At 59.2% G+C, this 26113-nt stretch overlaps 1 protein-coding gene across 8 annotated transcripts in view; it reads right to left on the minus strand.

Annotated features, from left to right (window-relative positions):
* TMEM94 (transmembrane protein 94) overlaps positions 1–26113 on the minus strand; it is a 50423-nt gene that overhangs the window by 20695 nt on the left and 3615 nt on the right. For 2 of the 8 annotated variants that reach the window (XR_005069344.1, XM_037065633.1), the window contains exons 1-29: positions 17175–17382; positions 11817–11936; positions 11457–11584; positions 11068–11204; positions 9364–9566; positions 8858–9009; positions 8417–8519; positions 8120–8206; positions 7761–7877; positions 7422–7478; positions 7081–7185; positions 6784–6948; positions 6391–6600; positions 5547–5862; positions 5108–5281; positions 4615–4717; positions 4281–4498; positions 3391–3572; positions 3144–3294; positions 2789–2901; positions 2566–2665; positions 2189–2297; positions 1809–1998; positions 1502–1579; positions 1121–1206; positions 819–900; positions 424–572; positions 241–335; positions 41–134 (exon numbers count right to left, since the gene is read on the minus strand). Coding sequence is in view for 7 of the 8 variants with exons in the window: in XM_037065633.1 (XP_036921528.1) it covers positions 41–134; positions 241–335; positions 424–572; positions 819–900; positions 1121–1206; positions 1502–1579; positions 1809–1998; positions 2189–2297; positions 2566–2665; positions 2789–2901; positions 3144–3294; positions 3391–3572; positions 4281–4498; positions 4615–4717; positions 5108–5281; positions 5547–5862; positions 6391–6600; positions 6784–6948; positions 7081–7185; positions 7422–7478; positions 7761–7877; positions 8120–8206; positions 8417–8519; positions 8858–9009; positions 9364–9566; positions 11068–11204; positions 11457–11584; positions 11817–11936; positions 17175–17228 (3878 nt within the window). In the remaining variant the exon portion in view is untranslated. Of the gene's footprint in view, positions 1–40; positions 135–240; positions 336–423; positions 573–818; positions 901–1120; positions 1207–1501; positions 1580–1808; positions 1999–2188; positions 2298–2565; positions 2666–2788; positions 2902–3143; positions 3295–3390; positions 3573–4280; positions 4499–4614; positions 4718–5107; positions 5282–5546; positions 5863–6390; positions 6601–6783; positions 6949–7080; positions 7186–7421; positions 7479–7760; positions 7878–8119; positions 8207–8416; positions 8520–8857; positions 9010–9363; positions 9567–11067; positions 11205–11456; positions 11585–11816; positions 11937–17174; positions 17384–21148; positions 21279–25729; positions 25856–26113 lie in introns of those variants that run through there. The other 6 variants (XM_037065671.1, XM_037065678.1, XM_037065679.1 and 3 more) reach the window with 5 other exon arrangements.

Here is a 26113-nt window from a genome sequence, read left to right on the forward strand (position 1 = left end):
TCTAGCCCCACCCCGCCAGGCCTCGAGCTCTGCCACTCACACCACGGGCACCGTCAGGGACCACCAGAGGTTCGTCAGGGGGCTCTTTCTCCACAGCGGCTTGGTGCGATGCACATGGGTGATGGAAATGAAAACTGCAGAAGACGGGGTCAGCGGGGGTGGTCAGACTTGCCACGGGCTGAGGCCTGGGCCCCGGGGCAGCCCCACCAGCCACCACGGCCCCTTCCAGAAGCCCCTCACCAGTGTGCAGGACGATCAAGGCGGCAGCAAGCTTCTGAGCCGGCAGCAGGCCGTTGGCAAAGTCACCAAACCAGGCGGGGGCCGTGTCGGCGTGGCTGCCAAAGCAAGGCGTGGGCTCAGGCCGGTCTGGGCCCCTGGGAAGTGGACAGGGGGCGAGGGGAGGGGGTTGTAGGCGGGACCCACCTCGGCAGCATGACGGAGGAGCAGTTGGTGAGGTTTCGGGCCCGGGAGCTGTCACAGAAGCTCTGCAGTGTGAAGCCAAAGCAGACAAGGCAGGAGCTGATGGTGAGGCTGAACTTGAGCAGGAAGCAGAGCAGGAAGTAGTGCTGGGTCTGTGGGAGGGCGGAGGCCCATTACTCCAGAGGCACCTGGGACCCAGTGGGCTCTTCAGTAAATGGGCCGGGGGATAAGGCTGCCACCCGGTGAGGCTCTTCTCCAGCTCTGTACCCCACCTCCCCTTTGGGTGGGGACACTGTGACAGAAGCCCCATCCTGATGGCTCCTTTCCCCAAGGACCAGCCCCTTCCACACTCACATTACTTGGGCAAGGCCCAGGCTCACCGGCTCTACTTTGCTTACCTTCTTAGGAATGGATTGAAGGTTTTTCCCCGTTGCCATAGACATGATGGAGCTGTGGGGGGGCTTCCCCAGCAGAGAGATGCTGAAAAGCAGAGGCCGGGTAAAGGGCAGCTACTGTGACCTTCTGTCTCTCGATTTCCACGTAGGAATCTTGGGATTTGGGAGCGAGGGCAGGGTTGGTGGGCAGGAGGGTTAAGACAAGGGGGCGTTTCTCTGGGACTCCCTGGACCTGGGCTCCTGGGGGCGCTCAGTAACGTCCCAGCCCTGCCTGCCTGGGCACCAAGAGACAGCCAGTTTCTCACCTGAGCAGAGGGTAGCAAAAGCAGGACAGCCACAGGATGTCGGTGGTACTGAGCAGCGGCGGCAGCTGGACTAGGCAAGAGAGGAACTGGACCAGAAGGGCCCAGAAAGCACGATTAGTCTCCGACAAAGAGGACCCTGGGAGCCCCAAGGCTGCCTCCCCTGTGCCCAGGCAGACGCTGGCACCCGGCCCTGAGGGGCTGGGCCTGATGGGCACACTGTTCTGCTCGTGGGGCCGCCTCCAAAAGCCCGGGGTTTCAGAGACTCAGGGGGCTCCTGGGCTGTGCTGCACCCTCCTAGCCTCCCAGCTGGCCTCGGACTCTGAACTGGCCCTTGAGCAAAGAAGCAGGCGGGGAGGGGACGACGTCTGCTGGTCGGCTCACCTGGATGACCACGAGGGACAGCTGGCACTGCAGCAGGAAGAGGAAGCACTTGCGAATGCCGTAGGTGGCATGCCGAGCCTAGGGACCAGGAGGGACAGATTGTGGCCTCTCTCATACCCCAGAGCTGACAAACCTCAGCCAAGAGCCTGGTGCCCTGACACCCCTGCAAACCTACCTGCCTGGGAGACCTTTCCCTGGAGGCGAGCTTGCCCTTGGCAGCCCAGGTGGGTCCTGTGCCATGACACCCCCGCCCCAAGCAGGCCCCACCCCGCCAAGGCCCCCTCCCACCACCAGCCCAAGCCCCTACCTGCTCGATGAGGCGGATGATGCTGATGGTTTCCTCTTGGCGGAAGGTCAGGGAGCAAGGCAGGCTGTTGAGGTGGCCTGAGAGCTGCAGGGGAGAAAGGCCATCCAAGGCCTGGGCCATGCTGGTGCTGGTGGCGTATCCAAAGGTCTCCCAGGAGCAGCGGGATGGGTACAGGGGGTCCAGGGCAATGCTGGGCAGTGCAGGGGGACGTGTTCCCATCAGCTGCCCTTTGCAAAGACACCCTCTCCCACAGGACTGGACAAGCGCCTGATCCCTCTTCTCCCCGCTATGCCCAGGTCCCTTGGTCCCCTCAACCAGGGCAAGATCAGCCACAACGCATACCCCAGCCCAAGGCAAGCCCAGGTCTGGGGTCCCCTGACCTGATGTCGCTCTGGAGGAACAGGCAGCTGTTCCGCAGGTTGGCAGAGCTGCCCAGGCAGCAGGTCACCTCCCCGTACTCCTGCATGATCTTGATCATCTCGCACATGGCTGGGGGGCAGAATCGGGGTACCGTGTCAGGCGGTCAAGGCCACGTGAGGTGCTGGGCAGAGACCCACAGGATGGGAAGTAGGATCCCCTTTGCAACTGCGCTACCCATTGGCACAGCACATCGGACTCCCTAGAATGGCACACCCAGGGCTGCAGCCCACCAGACCCCCAACTCCTTCCAGCCCGGGTTCCTCTGCTCCCTGAACGGGAAACCAACACCCTCTCAGGAGCCCACGGGACACCCAAGTCACAGTGGCCCAGTGCTCACTCTCAGGGGTGCAGTCAGTGAAAAGGGGCACCAGTAGGGGCACATTGTCGATGTGTTGAAGGTGGGGCCGCACCTGGTGGATGCCCCGGGGCAGCTTGGCCTGTAGGAAGCAGAGATGCTGGTGGCCCCCGGGTCCAAGAGAAGGGTCCCCTGCCCTCCCTTCTCTGCCCAGACCTGCCGCATGCCCCCTCCAGGGGTGCAGGGTGCAGGCCTGTCACCCTACCCGGTTGCAGTCCTCCAGGAAGCTGGGAAGGTCACTGTCGGTGGGCTGGAAGCTAATGAGGTCCGAGTGCCCCTCCTCCTCCAGCAGGAGCCCTTCTGCATCGTCACGGGACACTGTGGGGATGAAAACCTGTCCCTCACCTGGGGGGTGAGCCTTCTAAGGGCCTCTCCTTGCCTGTAAGTGGCAGGGATCTCCCTGCCTACAGGTGTCCACCCCTCCCCCGTCAGCCGCCCTGACTGCGGGGAGGCTGAAGCCACTTTCCACGGGAATGTGCGTGTCCAGAGGGCTCCAGGGAGCTCTTTCTAGTGCAGCTGCACGGGGAGCCACCCACCCCCACCTCGTCCCCACCACAAACCTTTGCTCTCACCCTGATTCAGGTCATCGTGCAGGGAGCCAGCGTGGCTGGGGCTGGAGGGCGGGATCTCCGAGCCGGGCACGTCGCCATTGGGTGTGAGGGAGATGTGGCAGTTCCAGCCCGTCTCCAGGCCCATCTTTTCTGCAAACACCTGCAAAAGGCAAACGGCCACGAACAGATGGGCCCCAAAGCCCGTGGGGACAAGGATCAGTGGCGACAGCAGGGCCGGGGGGGCTCCTCTCCCCACCTTGCTTTTGAGCTCATCCTCCAGAGAGAAGTAGACGAAACGAATGCAGGCATTGACCAGCCCGTCGATGAGGCGCACGACGTCCAGCCGGGCCTGGTACTGGGAGGACACCATGCCCATGAAGATCTGGCCACTCAGGGCCTGCATGCAGTCTTCCTTCTCCAGCACCTCCCCGATCCCTTCTTCAGGTGGGCACGAAGCACAGGGACCAGCCGGGACACGGCCCGTCAGGACACCCAGGAACCAGCAAATTCCGGGGGGCAGCCCAGGGCCGCACACACGGATGCCGCACCCAGATCAAGGAGCACGCAGGCCACAGTGGACCACACACACACAAAGCGGGACACACAACAGAGCCAAGAGACACAGGAGAAGAGACAATGAAAGGCACTCATCAGTCCGGCGACAGTCCTATGGAGCAGCAACAGCCCAGCCCTGCCCCCGGCACGGGGGCTGGCCCCACCCTTGGTGACTGCTTCAGTTCATGGTCTCCTGCGTCTTATATAAGCCCCGGTGTTCAGCAGAGTGGGGAGTCGGGGTGAGGGTCAGCAGAGCTCTGAGTCCTGTTCCAGCAGGGCCTGTGACCCGGCCTCCAGTCTGCCTCAAATAGGCTAACCCTCCATAACCATTGCTTCAGAGAAAGCGACCTTCCATACGTTATCCCACTGGAGGAGCGTCACAGGAAACCGGGGAGGAGGCGGGCAGAGGCGGCACTAGTTTATGCATGAGAACATGAGGGTTTGCCCGTGTCACCAGACAGTGAGTGCCACCACGGCATTCCAGGTCCAGGGCGGCACCCACTGTGCCCTCTGCTGTGACTGCCCCATGGCCCTCGGGGCGCCCTCCCGCTCCCGTGCCCGGCCCCCTCCAGGGGCGGCTGTGCACAGTACCATCGGAGCTCCAGCTGTTGCGGCGGGTGCTCAGCTTGATGGGGACGGTGCTGGGCAGCTCGCACACAGTGAAGATGCTGCTCTGGCCAGGCGCCTGCACCAGCTCGATGCACTTGCCATTGAGCTGAGAGGACAGGGTGCAGCTCATGGGCTTATAGGCGAAGGCGGAGCAGTAACCAGACAGGCAGGCTCGCTGGTAGAAATCCAGCACTTTCTTTCTGCCAGGGACGAAGGGCGGCATGAGGCCAGTGGTCCTGCGGCGCCCCACGCCTGTGAGCCGGGAAGGCTGACCACCTGGGCCCAAGGCTCCAGCTGCTGGCGTATGCTCACCCACCTGTCAGAACCCGAAAGAGGGTAGATGTCGGCTCCATCCCAGAAGTCTGTGCAGGCCTCCAAGACCACGTCCGCCGTGCCGTGGGACAGCATCTGTTCAGTGCCTGAGGGCAGCAAATAAAAAGGCCAGGCCACGAGTGCCCGAGCCACCCCTGCCCCACTCTGACCTCACAGGCAACACACTGCCGACCTCGGGAACCGTGCTAAAGAGCCTCTGGGGTGCAGGAAAGTGTTCGGCCACACGGTCGCATAGCTGGCCTGCATAGGATGCCCTAGGCTTGTCATGCGGGCACTGAGCTGCCCACCCTCAGATGGTCCCATCCTCTGTGACCGCCACCATCCCAGCCCTGGCCCCCCAGCCCGACCCCTGCCATATGTGAGGTCTTCGGAAGCTGTCTAGTGTTCTTCTGCCCAGCATTCCTAAAGGGACAAGGAGCCCTGCCCCGAACTCCCGGAAGGTTTGGCCTGATGTGGGCCGAGCTCAGGAGACTCACTAGTGGTGGTGTCCTTGATGAAGAGACTGATCATGTGGCTGAGTGGGGGGCGCCTCTTGGTGACACAGGACAGCCTCCCCAGGGAGCTCTCCTTCACCATCTCGGCGCTGGGAAGGCGGTAGAGTGCCAGGTGGTTCTCCTGTTTGAAGAGCTCCTTGGCCCCAGGGGTGAAGCCTGCAGGAGGGGGCGGCACTCAGAGACCCTCCCCAGCACAGAGCGAAAGCCACGATGGCCTGGCTGCTGCCGCCTCTCCAAGCAGCGGCGACTTCCCAGGCTAGGGAGCGCCATGGAGCAGCAGTGCCTGGCTGAAGGCAACACCAGAAGCTAAAAGGGTTCATGGTGATCTCAATCAACGCCACGCCTGGGACTGGTCTGTTTGGAGTTGGTTGCCCGGCCTCTTCCAAGTGCCCAGCCACCAGCCCTGCCAGGGCCCACGTACCGATGAGGCGGGCGAGCTCGCAGAGGCCCCAGGGCACGTGGATGGGCAGCACGGCGCTGTGGCTCTCCTGCAGGGCGATGTTGCGCAGGTGGTCCGAGAAGCGACACAGGCGCTCGGTGACGCCGGTGTTGCACAGGTTCAGCAGCACGTTGAGGCCCAGGGGCTTGAGGGAGGTGAGGTGGAGCTGCCAGTTGGAGTCGTCGAACTGGATGCAGGGGGGATTCTGCTGGTCCTGCGACAGGCTCAGCATTTCCAGGTGATAGTCACACACGAAGTCCTCTGCCTCGTAGGGCTCGCCCTCCAGCCCGGGCTGGCCCTGGGGGAGACGTGGGGCTGAAAGGGGGGCCTCAGACTGGGCGGGGTGCAGGGTGCGGGGTGAGAGAAGGCACCCTGATCCCAGCACAGCACGCTCATGCTTCTCCCTTCCCCCTCCCTGTCCTTCCGAGGCTCCTGACTGCTCCCAGATTCTGTGCCAGCAACTCTGGCAATACCCACAAAAGGGGCGAGTAGACCAAGGATACAATGAAGGACCTTCTTCAGCACGGAAGACATTCCGGAAGGAAACACTGGCTCTCCGCCTTTAGAAGGTTGTGACTGGGGGACAGGGCCCCCTCCCGACCCATGGCCATCAGGCAGACCGCAGAGGGGCAAGGGCCCCACTGCACAGAGCAGCCAGGGGCAAAGCCACAGGAGGTTTCCTGCCTGGCCAAGCCTAGAGACCTGAGAGCCTGGGCTTTGAGCACCAGCTACCCAGCCTGGGCTGGGCCCCACGGGCCCCTGCAGCGGAGAAGGCCAGGATACCCCATACCTGACCAGGGGGCCACTCTCTGCCCTCTCTTCTCACCTTGCCGGGCTCTTCGTCCCCGCCATCGGTGTCCCTGCTGAAGCTCACATTCGAGCCGGACGGGTGTTTGCTGCGGCCGAGTGCTCTGTGGTGGGAATAGGCTTCAGGGGGCTTGGGGCCATCACCAGGCCAGTTGTCATGCGCCTGCTCATTGGAAAGTTGCAGGGTGGTGTTCAGGGTGCCGGCCAGGAGGGCATCTCGTTCGTGCGGCTGAGGAGAACAGGGGGCAGAGGCCTTAGACTGGGGCCGACAGCTGCCAGGGGCCAGGGGGCGTGTGGTTCTTCCCCCACTGCCTTGTGGGGGATGCTGCCTGAACCGCTCAGGAGCAGACCCCCAGTGGTGCCCAAGCCCTCCTTCCTCCTCTCCTCACCCCTCCAAGGCCTCCCGCCATACCTCCTCCTCTCCCTCGGGGTGGCAGAAGGAACGGGCGGACAGGTCATCCGTCAGGTCCTCGTGGCTGCTGTGCGGGGGCCCCACCTTCCCGCTGAAGAACAGCACGGTTTCGGGGCTGGGGTTTGGCCACGACAGGACCCCCTGCTTGTCTACGCAGCACAGGACCTGCGGGAGGGACAGGTTGGGAAAGGGGCTGGGCGTGCCCCCGCCAGGGGCCACCTGAGTGGCAGGCGGGCCTCCAGAGTAGACAGGACGTGGGCCGGCTGCAGCAGGGCCCTCCCGCAGGGCGGCGCTCACCGTGACGGAGCCCAGGCTGTGCAGCAGGCTGGAGCTGTGGCTCAGCGTCGGCGACGTCCCCTGGATCACCCGCAGAAAGTGGCCCCAAATGCAGCGGAGCATTTCCTGGTGGGAGAAAGTCCATGGGGCATTTGGGACACAGCTGCATTTCCCAGGAGCCAGCCTCTGCGGCCACCACAGGAAACAGTCCAGGAGGCACCAGGAAGTTGGAGTGGGGTGAGGGGCATGGGTGCAGGCAGGGCGGTGACACACTGCCCAGTGAGATGGAGACTGGGCCTCCAAGAACCCCCTGGGGGCTGGAAGGCCCCAGAGTCGGGGAGAATCCGGCCCGGTGAGCGCACCTGAGTGGAGACGGCCTCTGTATAGCTGCTGAGAGTGTCCTCCGAGAACTTGGCCAGCTGCATGGAGGAGAGGGAGTGAGCCTCGTGGAGGGGGCTGCCCTCCTCACACAGGCCTCTAAGTTGGCAGGTAGGGACCCCACACCAGCAAGGCTCCCAACGTCGGTGGCAAAGGACACCAGGCAGACCCCGATTCCCCTGTCTGCTGAGAGCCAGGGTGGACGCTCACCCACCCCCAGAGGGCAATGCCCAGGAGGACCGCCCAGGGCCGCCCAGGGCCTGCCTGTGCCCCGGGCCCACAAGAGGGCTGGGCCCCCGCTGCTGTTCACTGCGGGCTCCTACCAGGGAGCTGGGGGAGCCCTTGCTCATCTGGGCCAGGACACGGGCTTCTCCGCAGGCGGTTGCCAGAACCCAGAGGACTGGAAAGATTAGGGGGAGGATGGGCAGGACGCCGTTCACCTGGAAGAGAGGGAACCACACTGACAGGGTTGCTGACCCCCAAAGAAGAGAGCACGGCTTCCCCTGCCCCAGGGCCGTTCCCCGACTGGCAAGGGGCAGGAAGGGAGCAAGGGAAGCAGGTGTTCTTAAGCTGAAGCCTGGGGGAGCTCTGGGCTGCAGAGAAAGAAGAGCAGTCAGGGACGAGAGGACCCAGCCTCCAGGGAAAGAGGAAAGCAGGACAGAGAGGAAGGGAGGCTTGTTACCTGTAGTTGAAGGAGGGTGTACTGCCAGGAGGTGACACCGGGGGCATTCAGCATGAAGCGCAGGCCATTGGTGAAGAGGAAGCTGGCCTGTTGGGAGTGGGAGAGGCACAGCCTTAACCCCTGTCCCCCAGAGCAGGACCCAGGCCCTGAGGCTCCCAGCCCTGCCCACTCACCCCTGACACTGGCTGGCTCAGTCTAGGACCCCCATCTCCACTCTCACCCTCACCTGAGCTGGCCCTCAGGCTCCCCCACTGCCCTCTGCCCTCTCCCCTCCCCCGAGCAGCACGCCTCACGCACCAGGACCACAGGCATGGCGTAGTGCAGCATCACTGACTGCACCGTGAATCGCTCATTGTCCAGAGCAGTGACGGGGCGGGACAGGGCCATGTCCAGGCACCATCTGCAGAAAGAGGTGACCCTCGGCTCAGGGGAAAGCCCAGACACCCGCGCTCTCACTGAGCATCCCTGAGGCCTGTGGTTCCCTCCTGTCCCCCAGTCCCAGCCATGGGACCCCTGGAGAGTGGGCTCTGCTGCCTCCAGAGCCACCTGAGAGCTGGGACAGGGAGGGGAGCCACCACCGGGTCGGAGTGCTCACCAGACGCTAAAGGGAAGCACCCACAGACAGGCCTGCCTGGAGGGCCTCCGCAGGGGAAGGCTCCTTCCTTGTGGCTCCTGCTTACAGAGGCGCTGGGGAAGAGAAGTCGGGGCGGCAGGAGAAAGGCAGGGCAGCGCCCCTACCTGATGTTGTCAATCACGGGGGTCTCAAGGACGCGGAAGAGCCGGTGCTGCTGGGGGTTCTGGGGCCCTTTCTTTACTTCTCCCCGGGGGGAAGGGGGTGGAGAGAAGGGGGGAAACAGGTCTCCGGGCTCCAAGACGATGTGCTCATCATCCTGCCAGGGACGAAGGGGAGGAGAGTAAGGGCGAGGAAAGGCTTCTATTGGAGGCCGCTCTTCCTTGGTGATTCCGGCCAAATGGAGATGTATTATGGGCTTAGGGCCATCAGTTAGCAAAGTGTCACTTGGGCTGGGGCCTGTGGGACTGGATTGCTGGTAGTATGAGGATCAGAGAAGAAAGAACAGGACAAGGTGGGGAAAGACGTCCCAGCCCTGCTCCGTTGCCCTGCAGCCCGCACCAAGAAGTCTACGAGTCGGCAGAAAGCTCTGGGATTCAGCCCGGGACCCTCACACTGTTGCCTGTGGGCTCTCCCGCAGCATTTCCAGGGAAGGAGAAAAGCCTCGAGCTACCTTGATCCCCCTTAGAGAGGCGAACGATTCCTGGCCGGGCCTCAGAGCTATGATGTCTCCTTCTACCAACAGGCTAACTGGCAGGTTGACCAGATGTCCATCTCTGTAGGCCCAGTGCAGGGACCAGGATGGTGCAAAGGGCATGTGGAGGTCGGGGTACATGGCATCTGGCCACTTGATCTCCTTGCCATCCCTGAGGGCATCTAGCGAGAATGGAGAGAGGGGGACCACCTCACCCAGGGCTCTGCACACCAGTCAGAGCCAGCACACACCACAGAGCTCTGCTTTCCCGTGAAGCCTTCCTCTGAAACCCTGTGTCAGCCCACGCTGGCCTTTCCAACAGTTCCCGTCTTTCAAGGTCAGCTCCCCGCAAAGCCTTTCCCCAGCACCCAGCCCTGGCACTTCCACCTCCTCCGAACAGCCTCCTCTGAAGCTCTTCTTCTCTGTGCCCCTGACCCTCTCAAATGCATTTCACAGACATCGCCGAGGGCTTTGAGGATGTGCTGAGCTCCGCAGGGGTACAAATGTAAAAGGTGAGGATGGCGCAGTCCCTGCCCTTGAGGAGCCGGAGCCTAGGAGGGGAGACGAGACACGTGGGGAGGCGGCTCCACGGAGGCAAGCACACTCGGGAAGAGTGCTCGGTTAGATCCCGGAGCTGCAGGAGTGCAGGAGCGCTGGGGCAATCAGAGACGGCTTCGTGGAAGAGGGAGCACTGGAGATGAGCCTTGAAGAACAGGCAAGATTTTTTGTCAGCTGGGACAGTGAGGGAGAAACATGCCGGGGAGAAAGATAGCAGGATGGAGGCGACAGGGAAGCCCGCAGCAGGTTTCGAAGTGGGAGCGGTTTCAAGGTGAGGATGAGGAGCAAAAGAAGAGGCTGGAAAGGAAGGTCGGAGCCCATGCCAGAGGCTCTGAGAAGCCACGTGGAATGGTTTGGTGAGCAAGAGGGAGCCACTGATGGCTCCTGAGCTAAGACTAAGCTCCTGGAGAGCAGGGCCCGCTGTTCCCGGTCACCGCTGTACTCCCAGCACCCGGCGCATGGTTGCAGTGAGTCAGGCAGATTCTCACTGAGCACTGCGGCCTCCACTGCCCCACACCGTCAGAGAGCGGTCTCGTCAGAGTAGGTGCTGCTTCCCTTGCAAGACCATGCACTCCTGGGAAGCAGGACCTCTCTCAAAAGAGCCTAATGCAGTCCTCATCCCAGCGACAGGGCTTCAGGAGGGCTGGCTGAGTGGCTGGGCGAGCAGAAACCTGCCTGCCTGCGCAAGTCCCTCCTCCTTCAGGAACTGGGCGGCTCCACCTGGGGCTCCTGGCTCCCTGACCCCAGCCCCAATCCTGGCAAGTCTCTGACTCCTCTGGTCCACGTCCAACCTCCCCCAGCCCAGTACCATCAGACAAGGAGACTTGGAGGAGACTCCCCACTGTCCTCCTGCAGAGAGAGGGTCTTCCCCATTAGTCTCCAAACTGACAATAAAGCCTAGAAGCCACCGGGGCTGCTATTTGCCACCTGCCTGCCCAGGCCACCCCTGGGCACCCACAGCAGCCCCACAGCCCTCACTGTCCTGCTCGAAAGAGGGCAAATCAACCTGCTGACGCGCTGAGGCCAGGAGCCCCCAGAATGCTAGTGCCCAGGACAGGGTTCTTCAGGCGCTGACCCAGTACAGGGCAGCTTTTCCCACTCAGCGTGGCCAACCCGTGGTCTCACCTTGGATTCGGTCAATGATCCCCCGGAGCCTGCGCTCCACCTCCCGCCGTTTCAGCCGGTCTTGCCGCCCGATGAGGAGGAGGTTGAGGAGCAGCAAGAGCAGCAGTGCCGAGGCGTTCACCAGCTCCACCCCGTGGCTGGTGGGACGGAGGGAGCTCCAGCACCAGCCCAGCCAGCCCAGGGCCTTAGATGCCTCACTCACACCCCACCCAGACCCTCCAGAAAAGAGGGTCAAGTTCCCATTCTGCCAGCAGCCAGCCAAGGGACTGAGGATCGCAGCACAACCCAGGTGCTGGCTGTGGGGGCTGCAGCCCACCTCCCCAGCATGTCCCGGTGGAGTGAGGGCCAGCCCAGACCCGGGGAGGGAGGGGCAGGGTAGGAGTGCCCACCTGCCGGCAGGCTGGCCCCCGTAACAGCCCAGCAGCAGCAGCACGGCCAGCAGCATGAGTGACGCACCAGGCCAGTGGAAACAGGAGCAGCGGTTACTATGGTGCAGGAAGCTGCTTCTCCACACCTCCTGGGGAGCACAGGAGCGGCAGAGTGAGGGGCCGCCTTCCCCCACACCCACCCTGTGGCTGCCTCGGTCTTCTCCTTTGGGGCTCCTACAGCAAGAGGGGCCAGGACATCTGCGAAAGGAACCCCAGCTCCTTTCTCGTTTTCAGTGAGTCCTAGGGGTGTCTCTTGGCCAGGGCAGCAGGGCGCTGAGAACGGCCTGGCTGCTCTGCCATCCCAGCCAGGCCCCAGCCTACCTTCCAGGTGAGACACTTCTTCCGCTCCTTCAGGTGTCCCTCCAGGACCGCCTCCAGCTGCTCCTTCAGGATGCTGAGGGCCTTCCGGGTGGACAGGCCCAGGGCCAAGGGCAGCTCGTCCTGCAGGGAAGCAAGAAGCGCTCTGGCATGTCCCCTGAAGTCCCAGGTCCCTGCCAGGACGAGGCTCTCCTCTCCCCCTCCCCAGGCCCTGCCTCCCTCCTCCTGAATCCTCACCTCTTCCTCCACTAGACCCCAACCCTTGGAGTGCAAGCAAGTTCAACTCTCCACCAAACCAAAAGATGTTCTAGTATGTAGTCTTCCTACTCTTCAAAGCCAAGTTTAAAACAGAAGCAGACTTTCCATACCCAGTGTCTCCTAACTTACCTTTCACTCATCTTTCAACCCTCAGCCATCAGCATCTCCCAGCCCCACCAGGACTCCTACTCCTACAGCGTCCCCGCTGACCCCTGACCCAACTCGGCCGGCCTCACTGCTGCCATCTTTACATGCCATTATATATGGGAGGGGGAGCGGCTAACATGGAGAGGCTAGTGTTTCATTGTTCCTAGAGAAAATGTTAGGGGGAAACCCCCTCACTTCCCAGGAAGGGGGGACTGCGCCGTGCGACACCAGAAGGACATGACCTGACGGAAGACAGCTCTTCCCAGGAAACGACTGTGCACCAGTGACGCCTACACCCCCTCCCTCAGGATGGCGGGCAGGGTGCTGCCTCGCGACACCAGGGACCCCTGCATGGTCCCACATGACCCCCAGCCTGGCCTCCCCTCAGTGAGCCCCCTGCCCCTTCCTGTTTCCTCCTTCTCAGACCCATCCTCTCCCCTCCTTCGACCCCGCAGTCCACCCCACACATCTTCACCACAGAATGCAGGTTTCCAGGGTGACCCGGCCACAGTGACGATGCAGCCGCCACCCACCCATAAGCTCACACCTCCTAGGTTTCACTCCCAGCCCGACCATGCCCTGAATTCACGGCTGGCTCAGAGACAACTGAGTCCATGGGTCCAAACCTGGGAACGGCCACCTTCCCCCACCCCCCACCAGAGTCCGCACTCCTCACTTGGCACCCAGGCCAGGCAGGGATGCCCCACCCCCAGCCCACCTTCCTCTTCCTGACCCTTCAGTCTCCACCTCATCCAAAGCAATTACAACACCCATCAGAGTGAGCGCATGCCCGATCACCTGGCCCCTGTACCTTTAAAACCAGGTCCAGAGTCCTGAGCATGCCTGGCCACCTGCCGGCTTCTCCAGCCTCCTTTCCTGCCACTCCTGACACACGCCACACCCCCTGATGTGTGAACCCATTGTGTACTTTACCCGCCAAGAACACACTCCCTGCCCCAGACAGCTCTTACCTCTCCTTCGAGACTCAGCTCGAATATCACCAGTTCTAGGAAATGTTCCCAAACCCAGGGCTGCACTTGGGGGGCAGTTTTGTATTCCGGTAGCACCCTGGACACCCAGGCTGGCTCACAGGCTGCCCTGTTCGGAACTGTCGTCATAGTCACCTGTCTGGTTTCCCCACTAGGCTACCCTTTCCTTAAAAACAGGTAACGGAGGTCTCCCACCTCCATACTGCCCCCCACCAGCTGCTGGGGCAGCACCTGGCACACGGCAGCAGCCCTGCGAGCTCTCGCTGAGCTAGTGATGACAACAAATGCACACACGCAGCCTCGTGGATCCCAGCGATGCCTTATTGGGGGCTGGCCCCCTGGGTCTATAGCAGGATGGCCTGGAGCCTCTAAAAGCTGGCCACCCAGGCCCTGCCCCAGACCTACTGAATCAAAGCTTCTGTGGATAGGGCCTGTCCCAGGTTGAATCCCATGCACGGGGTGGGGGGGTCCTAGGAAAAAGAACACCCCGGGAAAGGCAGTGCCTGTAGGAGGAGCGCATGGATCGCAGGACTGCCTAGAGAGCACCATCGTGAGCTTCCACCAGGCAGCGCTCCTGGGCGAGAGGAGCCCTAGACCTGGGCACCAGGAATGGGACCCGGGGTCGCCCACTGAGCCCTGACTGAAGTCGCTGGGCTGGTGGCGCCCGGGCTGCCGCAGCCCATTGCCCTCGCGCCTCTGCTCCTACCGCCCTGTCGGCCTTCCTGGGGTTGCCCAGGCTCTGCCACTCACGCTCTGGGTGCCCTCCTGCTGCCTGCTCCCATCCTTGGCAGCCTCGCCCCTCACAGGACACACATCTCCAAGACTGAAAGAGGATGCTGAGCTGGGGGGCGTCTCTGGCGGCTGCAGACCTGTCCTGCCTGCCCAAGTCGAGTCCCCACCCTGGCCTAGTGCCAGCTCCCACGGCCTGAGGGACGAGGACGGGCTCGGAGCAGGCCTGGCCCAAAGGCTCCCCAGACCCCTTGCCTATAACTCATCTAATCCCCACTCTCCACAGAGGCTTTGGGGGATTATGGAGATAAGGGCTGCTTCTTCATCAAGGGGATAATGGCTCATTCCAGCTCAGGAAGAAACAGCCCTCCGGTCAGGGCCCCCTCGCATGGGTAAACACGGTCCTCCTGGTCACCCACATCCCTTGGCAGGGGGAAGGGGTCCTGGGGCCTCCCTGAGAGGCCGTGGTCCAAACGAGCATCAGGTAAGGCTCAGGTCTGCACCTGCCTCCTCTATTCCTGACGTGGATGGGAAGGAAGCCTCTGGGAGGGCTGTCAGGGGTACGAGAAGGAGGAGGGGACCGCAGGCCTTCCTGGGTCCTAGGAGCTGGCCTGGAGTGGGGATGCCCATTCCTGCCGGCCCGGGGAGGGAGTCTGGAGGCACGGCTGCTGGGGATGGCCAGGGTGAGAGAGCCCGGTCGCTGGGACCTGCCCTCCCCTTCGACCCTTTCTCCCTCGGGCTTAGACTTCTGCGTTCCCTCCTCAGCCCAGGACATTACAGTCAGGCGTCCAGAAACGATAAAGCGAGACCACCTCCAGGAGGCAGGGAAGGTTCAGCCTTCAGAGGAAAAAGGCTTCGTGCCACAAAGACAGGGATCGGGCGGGGGGAAGGAAGGGCTGCAGGTCCCCAGGGAAGCTGCTCGGCCTGCAGTGGGGACCAGGCTGGGGAACGCAAAGACAGGCTAAAAGGAGCTGCCCACCAGCCAGGTAAGTGTCCCTCCTGTAGCCAGGCCTGTAGAACTCGGACACTCAGCGCCTGCCCTCTGCTTGCTCTGGGGCAATCCTGACATCTGCTGCCTTATTCCAGGTGCCCCAAACCCAGGACCTCCTCCTCCCCTGCTCAGCCATGCACTTGCCCCCCCTCTCTCTGTCCCCAGGCTCCTAGGAGCTGTAGGCCACTGCTCTCTGGGCACAGGAGGTACGGGCGGCAGGATGGCAGAGGCTCCCAGGGCATAGCCAGCGGGGGCGGGAGGGTGCCTGCAGAGCTGGCTGCGTGTGTCTGCCGCCGCATGTTGAGTCTGGCCAGGAGTGCCAACTCCAGACTGATGATTACAGACAGCACAGCAGAGGGAAAGTAAGTCCTTCTGTAATTACAGGCCGCCCCAAGACAATGCCTGCCCGCACAGGCTGGCCGGGGGGCAAGGACACAGCCTGCGGAGCCAGCCTACTCTCCTTGCCCCAACCTCGCTTACCCAACTGCCACGGCCACTCACCGACCCGAAAGGCCACACCTCACTCCTCTCTGGCAGGACAGCCCAGTCCCAGGGAAAGTCACCACTGCTCTCATTGGACATGGTTTCTCCCCCTGGTGGTGTGACAGCCATGGCTGGGGAGACCTTGGTGGAAGACCTTCACCCTTTCCAAGGGAAATTCGGAGAGGGCTGATGGGCTCTGCCAACCCCTTTCAAAGCAGGAGTTAGGCTGGGCACCCTACGGTGCCTGGGCACCACTGGGGAGACTGGGCGAGGCTGGGTATGGTTTGTCTGAGAAAGGAGGACCCGAGCTGTACGTGTGCAATCTGAGGTCGGCTTTCCTTGCCTCCCCAGGCCAAGAAGGGTGAGGGAAATCTGCCTGGCCTTAAGTACCCAAAGGCACTTCCTGCTTCCCAGATGCTCAGAAACCACAAACCTCCACCTCCAGAGATATAACTGGGGTGACGAGGAATGGCTAGAGGGGGCCTCTACACCGGCGGGGAGGCGAGGCCCTGTTTCTCCACTTACTGAGGCTTTGCAGACAGAACCGACCCAGTTCCACTGGTTTAACTGCCCACACACAACCGGCCCCGAGAGAGAGCCACCTGAGGCTCTGGGAAGCTCAGGTTCTGGAGAGGCTCGCAGTGAACCCTGATGTGCGCTGGGCTGCTTCTCTCTGTCCCATCGTCCAAGGGAGACACTGGCAGAGCAGTGGGGCTTGGGGCAGCAGCAGGGTGGTGAGGGACCTCTGTCAAACCAGGGTCTGCTGCTAAACAGGAGCAGCCCTGCAGGACCCGGAGCCGAGCATCTGGGTCAGGTAACGAGCCGACACACCTGTGCTCTCCTGTGCCACCCTTGTTACGTTTCTCCAGTGGCCCAGAGCCAGAAGCCCCCCAGCCCCCAACCCCTGTCCTTTTGGGGCTCCTCCAAGGTTCTGTCGGCACAGCCATTTTTTCCTTCCTACTCCACCTGTTTGGGGAGCAAGCAGAATCAAGGTCCTCCAGGCTCAGGTAGACAGACAGGTTATGAATCTAGACCTTGACCATTGGCCTTGACAACATAGATAACCACTAGTTAGAACTGGCTGGCCCATTTGCCAGGTCCCCACCATCACAGCCTTCTTGGCCAAGGCAGGCAGGACCCCCGAAGCTGGACACAATATAACACCTGAATTCCTGAGACGGAGATCTGGCCACGAGAGCCAAGGTGCTTTTTAGCAGCCACGATAAATCTCTCCTGAGTTTGGCCAGACACAAACTGACACTGTCTGCATCCAGGCCAACCAACGCCTTCAGCTTCCCTGCCTTCCTCACTCTCCAGGCACAGGCTGACCTTGGCACCTTCACCCCGCTTCTTCTGCCTGCAGCCACCAAGGCCTAAAAAGGAATCACCCAGCTCTGTTTCTCCAGTGAGAAAAGCCCCTTTACTAGCCCCGAGGAGGGCCAGCACCCAGACCCAGAGCTGCCTGTCACTGATGCGTGGAAACCCAGGTCCTAGCACCCAGGCAGCCAATGCTCCCCTGGGAATGTGGGCTCTACTCCCGCTCTGGGTGACCCAGGGGCCTGGCTGGCAGGTCCTGAAACACACTAGCATGCTGGCTCCCATTCCCAGCCTCCTTCCATCACCATCCCAGCTACCTTATAACTGGAGCTGCCTCCAGTGGGCATCCATCTTCAAGGCTTTTGGCAACCGCATCCCCAAAGCCTCCCCCACCGAGCAGGGAACAAGCATTTTGACGCAAGTGTGAACCCACACTGGCATACTCACTTTGCTGCACTTGCCCTGAAGAGGCATCCATAGTTCTGCCTGCTTAAAGAGCATGAGCCACAGGGAGTCAGCTACGGAACTTCCCACACCGCCCAGAGAGAGAAAGAAGAAAGGGGAGAGAGCTACAGAGCGTGTGAGCAAGGAGCGGGCGCCGCAGCGACCGCACGCAGCCGTGGAGCTCCAATCTGCTGATTAATTCAGCCTATTTCCAGGCCCGCTGCAGGCTGAGGGAGGGAAGAGGAGGAGGCAGGCTGCACAGCAGCCCAGAGGGAGGGAGGGGGGAGGAGAGAGAGAGTTGCACGGAGAAGTTTGTAGATGCTCTGCCAGATGTCCGAGGGGGTGGCCTGCTAGTCAGAGGAGGCCACTGGGGGTAAACAGAGGGGGCGACTGCAGCCTAGGTGGGGTGTGGGGCCAGGAGGAACAGAGCAGGACCTGGCTGCTGTTGTTAAGGCAACTGCAGGCATCAAGGAGCACCTGGGCTCCTTTCCTTGGCCCAAGTCACTGGGCAAGGTTAGGGGCCCCATAGTAGCCAGGTCAGCCTGCCAAGTGAGGGCTCCCCCAGATCACCGGGGCTCCCCCAGATCACCGAGACTCCCAGTGTGGAGCCAAGCCAATGACAGCTCTTTTTGCAGCCAGAGCTGCAGGAAGGAGGGGAGGGGGGACGCAAGTTATTAATAGCAGCACATCCTGTGAGGAAGGGGGAAGAACTGGCGACTGAGAAATCCGAAACAGTGACTTCCAGGGGGCAGGGCAGGGGCCGGGAAGCGAGTGGAAGAATCAAGCGCAGAGGGAACAGCCAGCCCCAAAAGGCAGGGCATCTGAGGATTCCAACATCTGGGAACCAACACCTGCCCACCAGGTGGTACTGGGACCCCAGCAGCTGCTATTCAATGAGCCTGAGGAGCTGGGGCAGCAGCTGATGAACCCCCGGGTGCAGTCAGACACACCTGCCTACGTGCTCCTGGGACCAGAAGACGGTGGACACCCGGCCAGAAAGAGGAGGCCTATGACCTGGGGCTCCCATCTCAGCACCTCCCTGAGCACCAGCAGGGCCTGGGCATCTCTCTGGGCCCCCGAGTGTGACATACAGGAAACTGTCAGCACTTCCTCTGGGTGAAGGAGGGCAAAGGTCCTGGGACTGTACGGGAAACTTCTCTGCCTACATCCAGGCCACCCTTAGGATGGGGCTGCAAAACCCCGAGGGAGAGGACACAGCCTAACAGTCCAATAGCCACCGAGCGCGGGCTGGAGCCTGAGCGAGGCTCTCCCGGGCCCTCGTTTCCTAGACAACATGTCTCTGGGGCTGCAGGGAAGGGAAGACTTCTCACTGCCAGCTTACTCGCTCCCCCTTCTCTAGCACAGCCCCCTCCCGAACCCAGGGCTGAGTGGGAAAGAAAGGGAGGGGCCCCGGCAGTCCAGAAGTTAAGGGCAGGAGGCCTCCCTGAGGCCCAGGCCCGTGGAAGGCAGGATGAGCCTCGCAGCAGCCACGGGTAGGATGGCTGCTGTCTGTGCAGTGGGGTTGCACCTAGCAAACTGCAAGGAGGAAGACTCCTGTCCCCCTGACCCCTGCTCCCAGGCCATGTTCCCCCTTTAGCTTTCTATCAAGGTGCTGCTCCCCGGGAACCAGAGCGAAGCCAACACCCCACCCCCACCCCCCACCCCCCGCCTGTGCGAGAGGCCCTGGAAGGACCAGTGCGTGGTCCAGGTCTGAGCCAGGAGCTCTGCAGGAGCCCCCCACCCCCGAACGCTGCCCACTTCAGCAAGAAAAAAGGCCTCTCTGCCTCTAAGAAACAGAATCCAGACCTCGCTGCTACAGCACATCCACCATGGGCTGAAGGATTGGAGGCAGGGGAGGGGAGGCTCTGAAGGGGACACACTGAGGACAGGCAGGTCACAAAGAGAAGGGGCACAGGGTGCAGAACACCAACCAGCAACAGCCTAACTCATCCTGGGCCACAACAGGGGACAACAGGCCCCTCACCATCAGCAGCCACCATCTGGCTCTCCACCTCCCACCCCTCTCAGAGCCTGGACTGGCGGAGGCCGCAGGCTCCACCTTGAGAAGCCCAGTCATCCCACCCGCCAGGTACGTCGCGCAGAAAGCCCATCAGGTGCTATGACTTAGCTGCTTGTACTACTAATTCCTCAACCAGGCCGGAAGCTCCTCCAAGCCAGGGGCCACCTGCCTGGAGCCTAGAGTTCTGCCAACCCAAAGGAAGCGCTGCGTAAGTACGGCTGCTGCTGATGGTGACAATGACGGGGACAGTGCTTTCCAGGTCAGGACTCAGAGACCCAGAAAGAGAAAGACGAGGATAAAGGGAAACCCTCCAGGAAAAATGGCCCCTGAGAACTAGCCAGCCTGGGCTCTCAAGTGTTCCTCCTCAGGCTTGAGAGAGAAGCCGGCCCCTCGGCTCACAGAACTTTGCTTCCCCAAATTCCTAGGAACTGAGGTTTCAGCAACAGGCTAGAACCATAGGACAGTACTGTCCTCCGTTTTGGGGACAGTCAGCCTTATCCAGAGAGACCACCACATCGCACGACAGCAGAGCCTGGGGCATGGGGCAGCAGGGGTGGGAAGGGGTGCTCCTGGAACTGCAACCCTTGGCTGCAACTGGTAACTCTTGGTACGCAGTTGCACCCGTGCGAGGGGAGAGGCGACTGTAGCTTTCCCTGTGTGCCAGTCGCTGCTAGGATGGTCACCTGCCGAGCAGCCAGAAACCTCTGTGAACAGGAGGCTGAACAACCTGCTGCAAGCTCGGGTGCCCAAGCCTGTTCCACAGCTGGCCCAAGGCACATGAAGCCTGGAGCTGAACAGGTAGGCACTCAGCCAGGTGCCACCAGAGGCCAGAGCTCCCCTCCGCACTTCCCAAGATCTCTGTGGCAGGAAGATCACTATCCATAAGCTCAAGTTAATAAATATTTATCAAGCCCTTGCTACATGCCAGGGTCTATGCTAAGAGCCAGGGCACAGGCAGGTTATCCAACACAGTGTAGCAATTATGAGGATAGCAGCTGAAGATGCTGAAAGGAGGGACCTCTGGAGAGGGGAGGGAGAATTTACCAGGAGAAGGTGATGTCTACACTTAGTCTGGAAGAAAGAATAGCAGGGGTTTGCCCGGGAGAAGGGTGGGGAGCATTTCAGGGTAACTGACTAAACAGGAAGTGTGTGCCCAAGGCGGGGAAGGCTGGGGATGCTGCACCAATGGCCAGGAGCAGGACTAGGGAGGGCTCTGTACTCTAGGCTAAAGGTTTCAGCAGGTGCACAAAGCCACTGACAACCTATAAGCAGGGTGATGAAAGGTCAGCTCCACATTTTAGGTAGCCTTCTCTGACAGCCAAGTGAAGGAGTCAGAGACAGAGGGGCCAGTTAGAAGGTGTGGCACAAGCCCAGGTGAGAGACCAAAGGACCTCCTCCAGGGTGGCCTTCATCCAGGAGTAAGATACACGGATGACAAATCTACCCCCAAGCAGAGCCGGTGCATCAGGAGGCTGGTGCATCTGAGGTCAGGCTGGGAGGGGGGGTCCGGACCGCCCTCCTGGCGGCCCCCTTTCTGCTGACTGTGCAGTCCCATCTGCAGTCTGACCGGGAGCTCTTCCCTAACCACAGACAGGGTGCCCAACGGCACTCACCGAGGCTCAGCAGGCTGGGGCAGAGGCCCAGCAAGAAGCGAACAGACGGAATTACACAGCCTCGGGCAAGAAGTGAAAGACTGGCTCGGGGCCAGCCCCAGTCAGAACAGAACGCGCTGCCTGGCAGTGGTGTTAACCGCCTGGCCCGCCTCTACCCTGCACTCGCAGCTCCCTAAGCCTCTGCTTTCCAGCCGAGCTCATCCCCCAAGCCCCAGAGCCTCGCCCCTCTCACTTTTGGCTTGAGGACCCCAAATGAGGACCTCCCAGGCAAACGCCAGTAGGGAGAGTGCAACAGACACACGGGCAATCCCCACCAGGGGAACCAGGGAACCGAATATGCCTACCGCACGCTTCTCCTTCAGGTCCATGGGCCCAGAGTCCTGCAGGCATGCCCAGGTGAGTGTGGTCACCCCCGAAAGGAAGGCTCCTCCCCAACATGGACAAACCCCAGTGACTCTGTCACAGCCGCAGCATCTGGGGGGAAAATGAGAAAGAAATCACATCAGTCCAGGTTGCTGGGACAGACGGCTCCTGTGAAACACAAGTGTCCCCTAAACAACAGAGCAGTGGATGGGGAAGTGGCGCCCCGACCACAGAGGCCCCGGCCAGCCCAGTCCTGGAGCACAGCTTCCCGGACGGTCTGCCGTGGGCCCGTGCCACTCTCCCAGCCCAGAAGGGCGATGGCATCGGAGGGGATGCCTGGGGGGCGGGGCCGAGCTTTCCATCTCCTAACCATCATCTTCAGAGGCACGAGTGTTTCCCTTCGTGCGCGTGCTTTCACTTGCTGCTCCCACCGGGCAGGGAAAACCACGGCTTATCAGCTTTTTAGGAAGTGAAGGTAAGCTTTAAGGTAAACTGGACTGCAGGTACAACTGGAATAATCAGGAGGGTGGCGGAGAGGGCAGTGGTGATGACAGAAAGCAGAGACGTGCTCCTGCCACGGCTGCCACCAGGAACACATGCCACGTGCTGGGAACACACACCGCCCATGCCACACATACCTGCCCGCAGACAGCCGGGCATCTCGGGCAGTTTGCCGGCAGGGCAGCACTCACCACGCACCTGAGCACATGTCCACAAGGACAGGCCAGCCAGACCGACTACAATCTGGAAGGTGATGGTTAGCCCCACCTCTCCATCCCAAATCCCTCCCACATGACCCCTGACCCTCACCACCCAACCTGACGACCAACACACTTTCAAGGTTTCAGACCAGGGCGTGTTTGGGTAAAGACTGCCACTGAGTCACCTGGTTTGGTGCCAGGTGACTCCTTGTGCAGAAACCGCTAACCTGCTGACAAGGGCAGTTCTCTTCGGGGGCCTGGGGCAAAGCCACGCTATGAGGAGCCGGCCAGAAGCCCTCGGAGCCAAACCACAGGAGCAGTGTTTAGAAACAAAAAGAGCTGTGTCCCAGGGACCCCAGCAGGAGGCCGAGGCTCTGCTGCCACCAGCCCCTCTCTGAAATCCCATCCAACTCCTTTGCAAGGTGGCATCAGGACCAATGTCACAGGCCTGTGCAGCCAAGCCTGCCTCCCCTGCCTTTGCAGCCAGGGCGTTCAACGCCGAGCAAGCCCCTCAGGGTCGGAGACAGACCATGAATTGCGGTGACATTTGCTCTCTGGAGGGCAACTGAAGCGAGATCCTGAGAGGCCGAACCCACTTCTCCCCAAGGCCACTCTGAGTCAGGCTGCCCGGGCCCTGTTTACAAGTACAGCTCAAGGTCCCCATGACACTCTGTCCCAGCAGGGCTGGATGAGGTCGACACCACCCGGGGAAAGGGACCAGGAGCCAGAGGGGAATTGCGCTTAACTCCTGCCAACACTGAAACAGTGAAATAATTCTGCAGCCAGCTGGAACCCCAGAGGTTCCGAGAGGGCAGCCAGGAGCAGGACATGCTTCTAAGAGTCTCTGTTTTCCCATCACTCCATACATGGGATTCTGGGAGAGAGCTGTCCTCAGCTGCTGATCTGAAACCAGCAGCTGTATCCTTAAAGGGCCAGTTCAATTCCTGGCCCACTGTGGAAAAGGAGCACAGGCTTCACGGCCAAGTACCCCTGAGTTCAAATCCTGACTCTACCACGTATCGGATGCCAATTGACCTTCGCAAGTGACTTGTCTCTCTGAGCTTCAATGATCTTGCTCATAGAATGGAAATTATAATATCCATTTACAGAGGTACAGCAACAGCGATGTCAAATATTGGCTGCAGAGGGTCTGGAACCATATTTGACACATAGTAGTTGTCATTACTGTCGTCAGCAAATAGGAAATGTGATTGGTACTGCTGAGATAAAGAATAAGAACTCAAAAGTAAGGAGGAAAAAGAAAAGAGAAGGCATAAAGACTGTAGAGAAATAAGTAAAAGTGTCTTTATTTGCAGAAGACTAGATTGTACATGTAAAAGGAATATAAAAATATTTTTAGGAATATAAAAATAAAATATTAAAACAAATAAGTGGCCAAAGTTTTAGGATACAGGGTCAAAATATAAAATACAAATATAAATTAAATGTGCGCGGGCCTGCGAACCAGAGGATCGCGGTTCGATTTCCAGTCAGGGCACATGCCTGGGTTGCAGGCGGGTTCCCTGCAGGCCAACTCCCAGCAGGGGACACACCAAAGGCAACCATACATTGATGTTTCTCTCCCTCTCTCCTTCCCCTCTAGAGATAAATAAATAAATAAATAAATAAATAAAATCTTTTTAAAAAAAATTAAATGTCAATAGGCTATTGTGAAATATAGAAAAACTAAAAATTTAGCCCTGGCTGGTGTGGCTCAGTGAACTGAACACCTGCCTGCAAACCAAAGGATCACTGGTTCAACTCCCAGTCAGGGCACATGCCTGGGTTGCAGGCCAGGTTCCCCCGGTGGAATACTCGAGAGGCAACCACACACTGATGTTTCTCTCTTTGTCTTTCTCCCTCCCTTCCCCTCTCTCTAAAAATAAATAAATTAAATCTTTTAAAAAAGAAAAAATTAGCCCTGGCTGGTGTAGCTCAGTGGATTGAGCACGGGCCTACGAAACAGACAATCGTGGTTTGATTCCCAGTCAGGGCACATGCCTGGGTTGCAGGCCAGTTCCCAGCAGGGGACGCACGAAAGGCAACCACACATTGATATTTCTCTCCTGTCTTTCCCTTCCCCTCTAATAAATAAATAAAATTTTTAAAAAAGAAAAAATTAAAATATTATTTATAATAGTACAAAAATGCCCATGAAATACTTAGGAATAACTTTAACAAAGATAAGTATAAGACCTGTTTACTACTGAGAGAAAGTAAAGAAGACCTAAGTAAATGGAGGGATACCTCCTGTCCTGTTCACAGACCGGAAGACTCAACATTAAAATGTCAGTTATCCCCCATATTATCCCGAGATTCGATACAGTCTCAATCAAAATCCCACCTGACATTTTTATAGGAATTGACAAGCTGACTCTACAATGCATGTGGAAAGGTAAGGACTCTGGAATAGGCAGAACAGTTTTGAAAAAGAAAAATAGTTAGAGGGCTGACACCGCCTGCTTTCAAGACGAACCTGAAATGACAGAAATCAAGACATGCACTGGTGGTGTAAGGGGACACGGAGCTCGACGGCACAGAGAAGAGGGTCCTGAAAGAGACCCGGGTGCATGAAAAGCAGCCCTGACCCTCACCTCATACCACACATGGAAGTGGCCCCAAAGTGGGTCACACCTCTAAACATAAAAATTAAAACTATACAACTCCTAGAAGAAATATATAGCAGGACAAGGGGAATCTTTGTAGCTTAGGATAAGCAAATATTTCTTAGACCACACACACACACACACAAATAAAACAAACACAAGCCATAAAAGAAAACAACTTCATCTATTTAATAAGTGTAAGGAATGATCCTGTTGTTAAAGAATATAAGACGTGGTCCCTTCCCTCAAGGGATGTATAATATAGCTAGTTTCAGGTGACTGTGAAAAGAGGTAACAAAAATTCAAGTTGGCACTGAAATACTACATGAGAGCTGCAAGCAGGTGCTGCAGGATTTTGAGGAGAAAGAGATCTGTGGGGTAGAGGAGGCAGGGATCGCTTCCTAAAAGAAGCCAGGCCTGAGCTATGCCCTTAAGAAAGCTTAGGAGTGAGAAGAATGAGAGCAACCCAAGCAAGAACTGCGCGTCCCAACAAAGGCACCAAGGAAGAAATGCGGGAGTCTTTTCGAACGATGGTGACTTGACTAGTCTGGTTGGAGCAGAAGGCCCGCGTAGGGAAGAGAGAGGCAATGAGGGACCCCGTAGGGGCAGGAAATCAGGGGCTGAAATGCAGAGACCCCCGAAGGCCAAAACAAAGAGGCCCTGAGGAGTCACTGAAGGTTTAGGAGGGTGGAGAATAAATCAGACAAGAGAGAGAAAGAAATTACAGGTAGAAGAGTTAGAAGAAAACGACGATACTATACCCTTGGTTTGTCAGGACAAGTAGCGAGACAAAGGCAAAGAGAGAAGCCATGAAAACAACGGCTGGAGGCTTCCTGCTGCCAAGCTCAGAAACCAGCATCGCAGCTCTGGTTGGCATAGCTCAGTGGACTGAGTGCTGCCCTGCAAACCAAAGGATCGTGGTTCAATTCCCGGCCAGGGCACATGCCTGGGTTGCAGGCCAGGTCCACAGTAGGAGATGCACAAGAGGAAACCACACACTGATGTGTCTCTCCCTTTCTTTCTCCCTTCCTTCCCCTCTCTCTAAAATAAATAAAGTCCTTTTTTATAAAAAACAAGAATAAATTAGCAATAATAAAAAAAGAAACCAGCATCACAAAGAACTAAATGGGTGTCCAAGGTTCAGGCTGAGGGTGGGGGAAGGGGTTGGCTGTCCTTATTCCTTCTAGTACAACCTTCATTACCCGAGCTCACGCTCTAGCCACACCCAACACACGAAAACCACAGTTCGGCCGACCTGTATTCAGCTGAAAAGCTGTGGCCAAGGAGTTCTAGTGGGTGGACTGATGTTCTGCTGGAGGAAGGATTTTCACGGCAAGCCTCAGGGTTCTCTGGCTGGTGACGTCCTAGTCGATAATTTTATCAATGAGTTGACTGAGGAAACAGATGGTATGCTAATCAAATTCTTGGATGGCACAAACCTGAAAAGTAGACCGGAGTCAAAATCCAAGAGGATCTCAACAGGTGGATTGATGGGCCAAATCTAAAAGATTCGATTTAACTGTAATAGTGTCAATACGAAGTCCTGCCCTTTGGTTCAAAAACCATTCTATAAAACTACTCTAAATGCAATTTCAATACAAGTTTCACAGCTGCCCAGAGCTCACTCATATTCAGGCTG

This window comes from Sturnira hondurensis, unplaced genomic scaffold (genome assembly GCF_014824575.4).
Source record: "Sturnira hondurensis isolate 20B ecotype Veracruz unplaced genomic scaffold, ASM1482457v3 Scaffold0001221, whole genome shotgun sequence".
NCBI lineage: Eukaryota > Metazoa > Chordata > Mammalia > Chiroptera > Phyllostomidae > Sturnira > Sturnira hondurensis.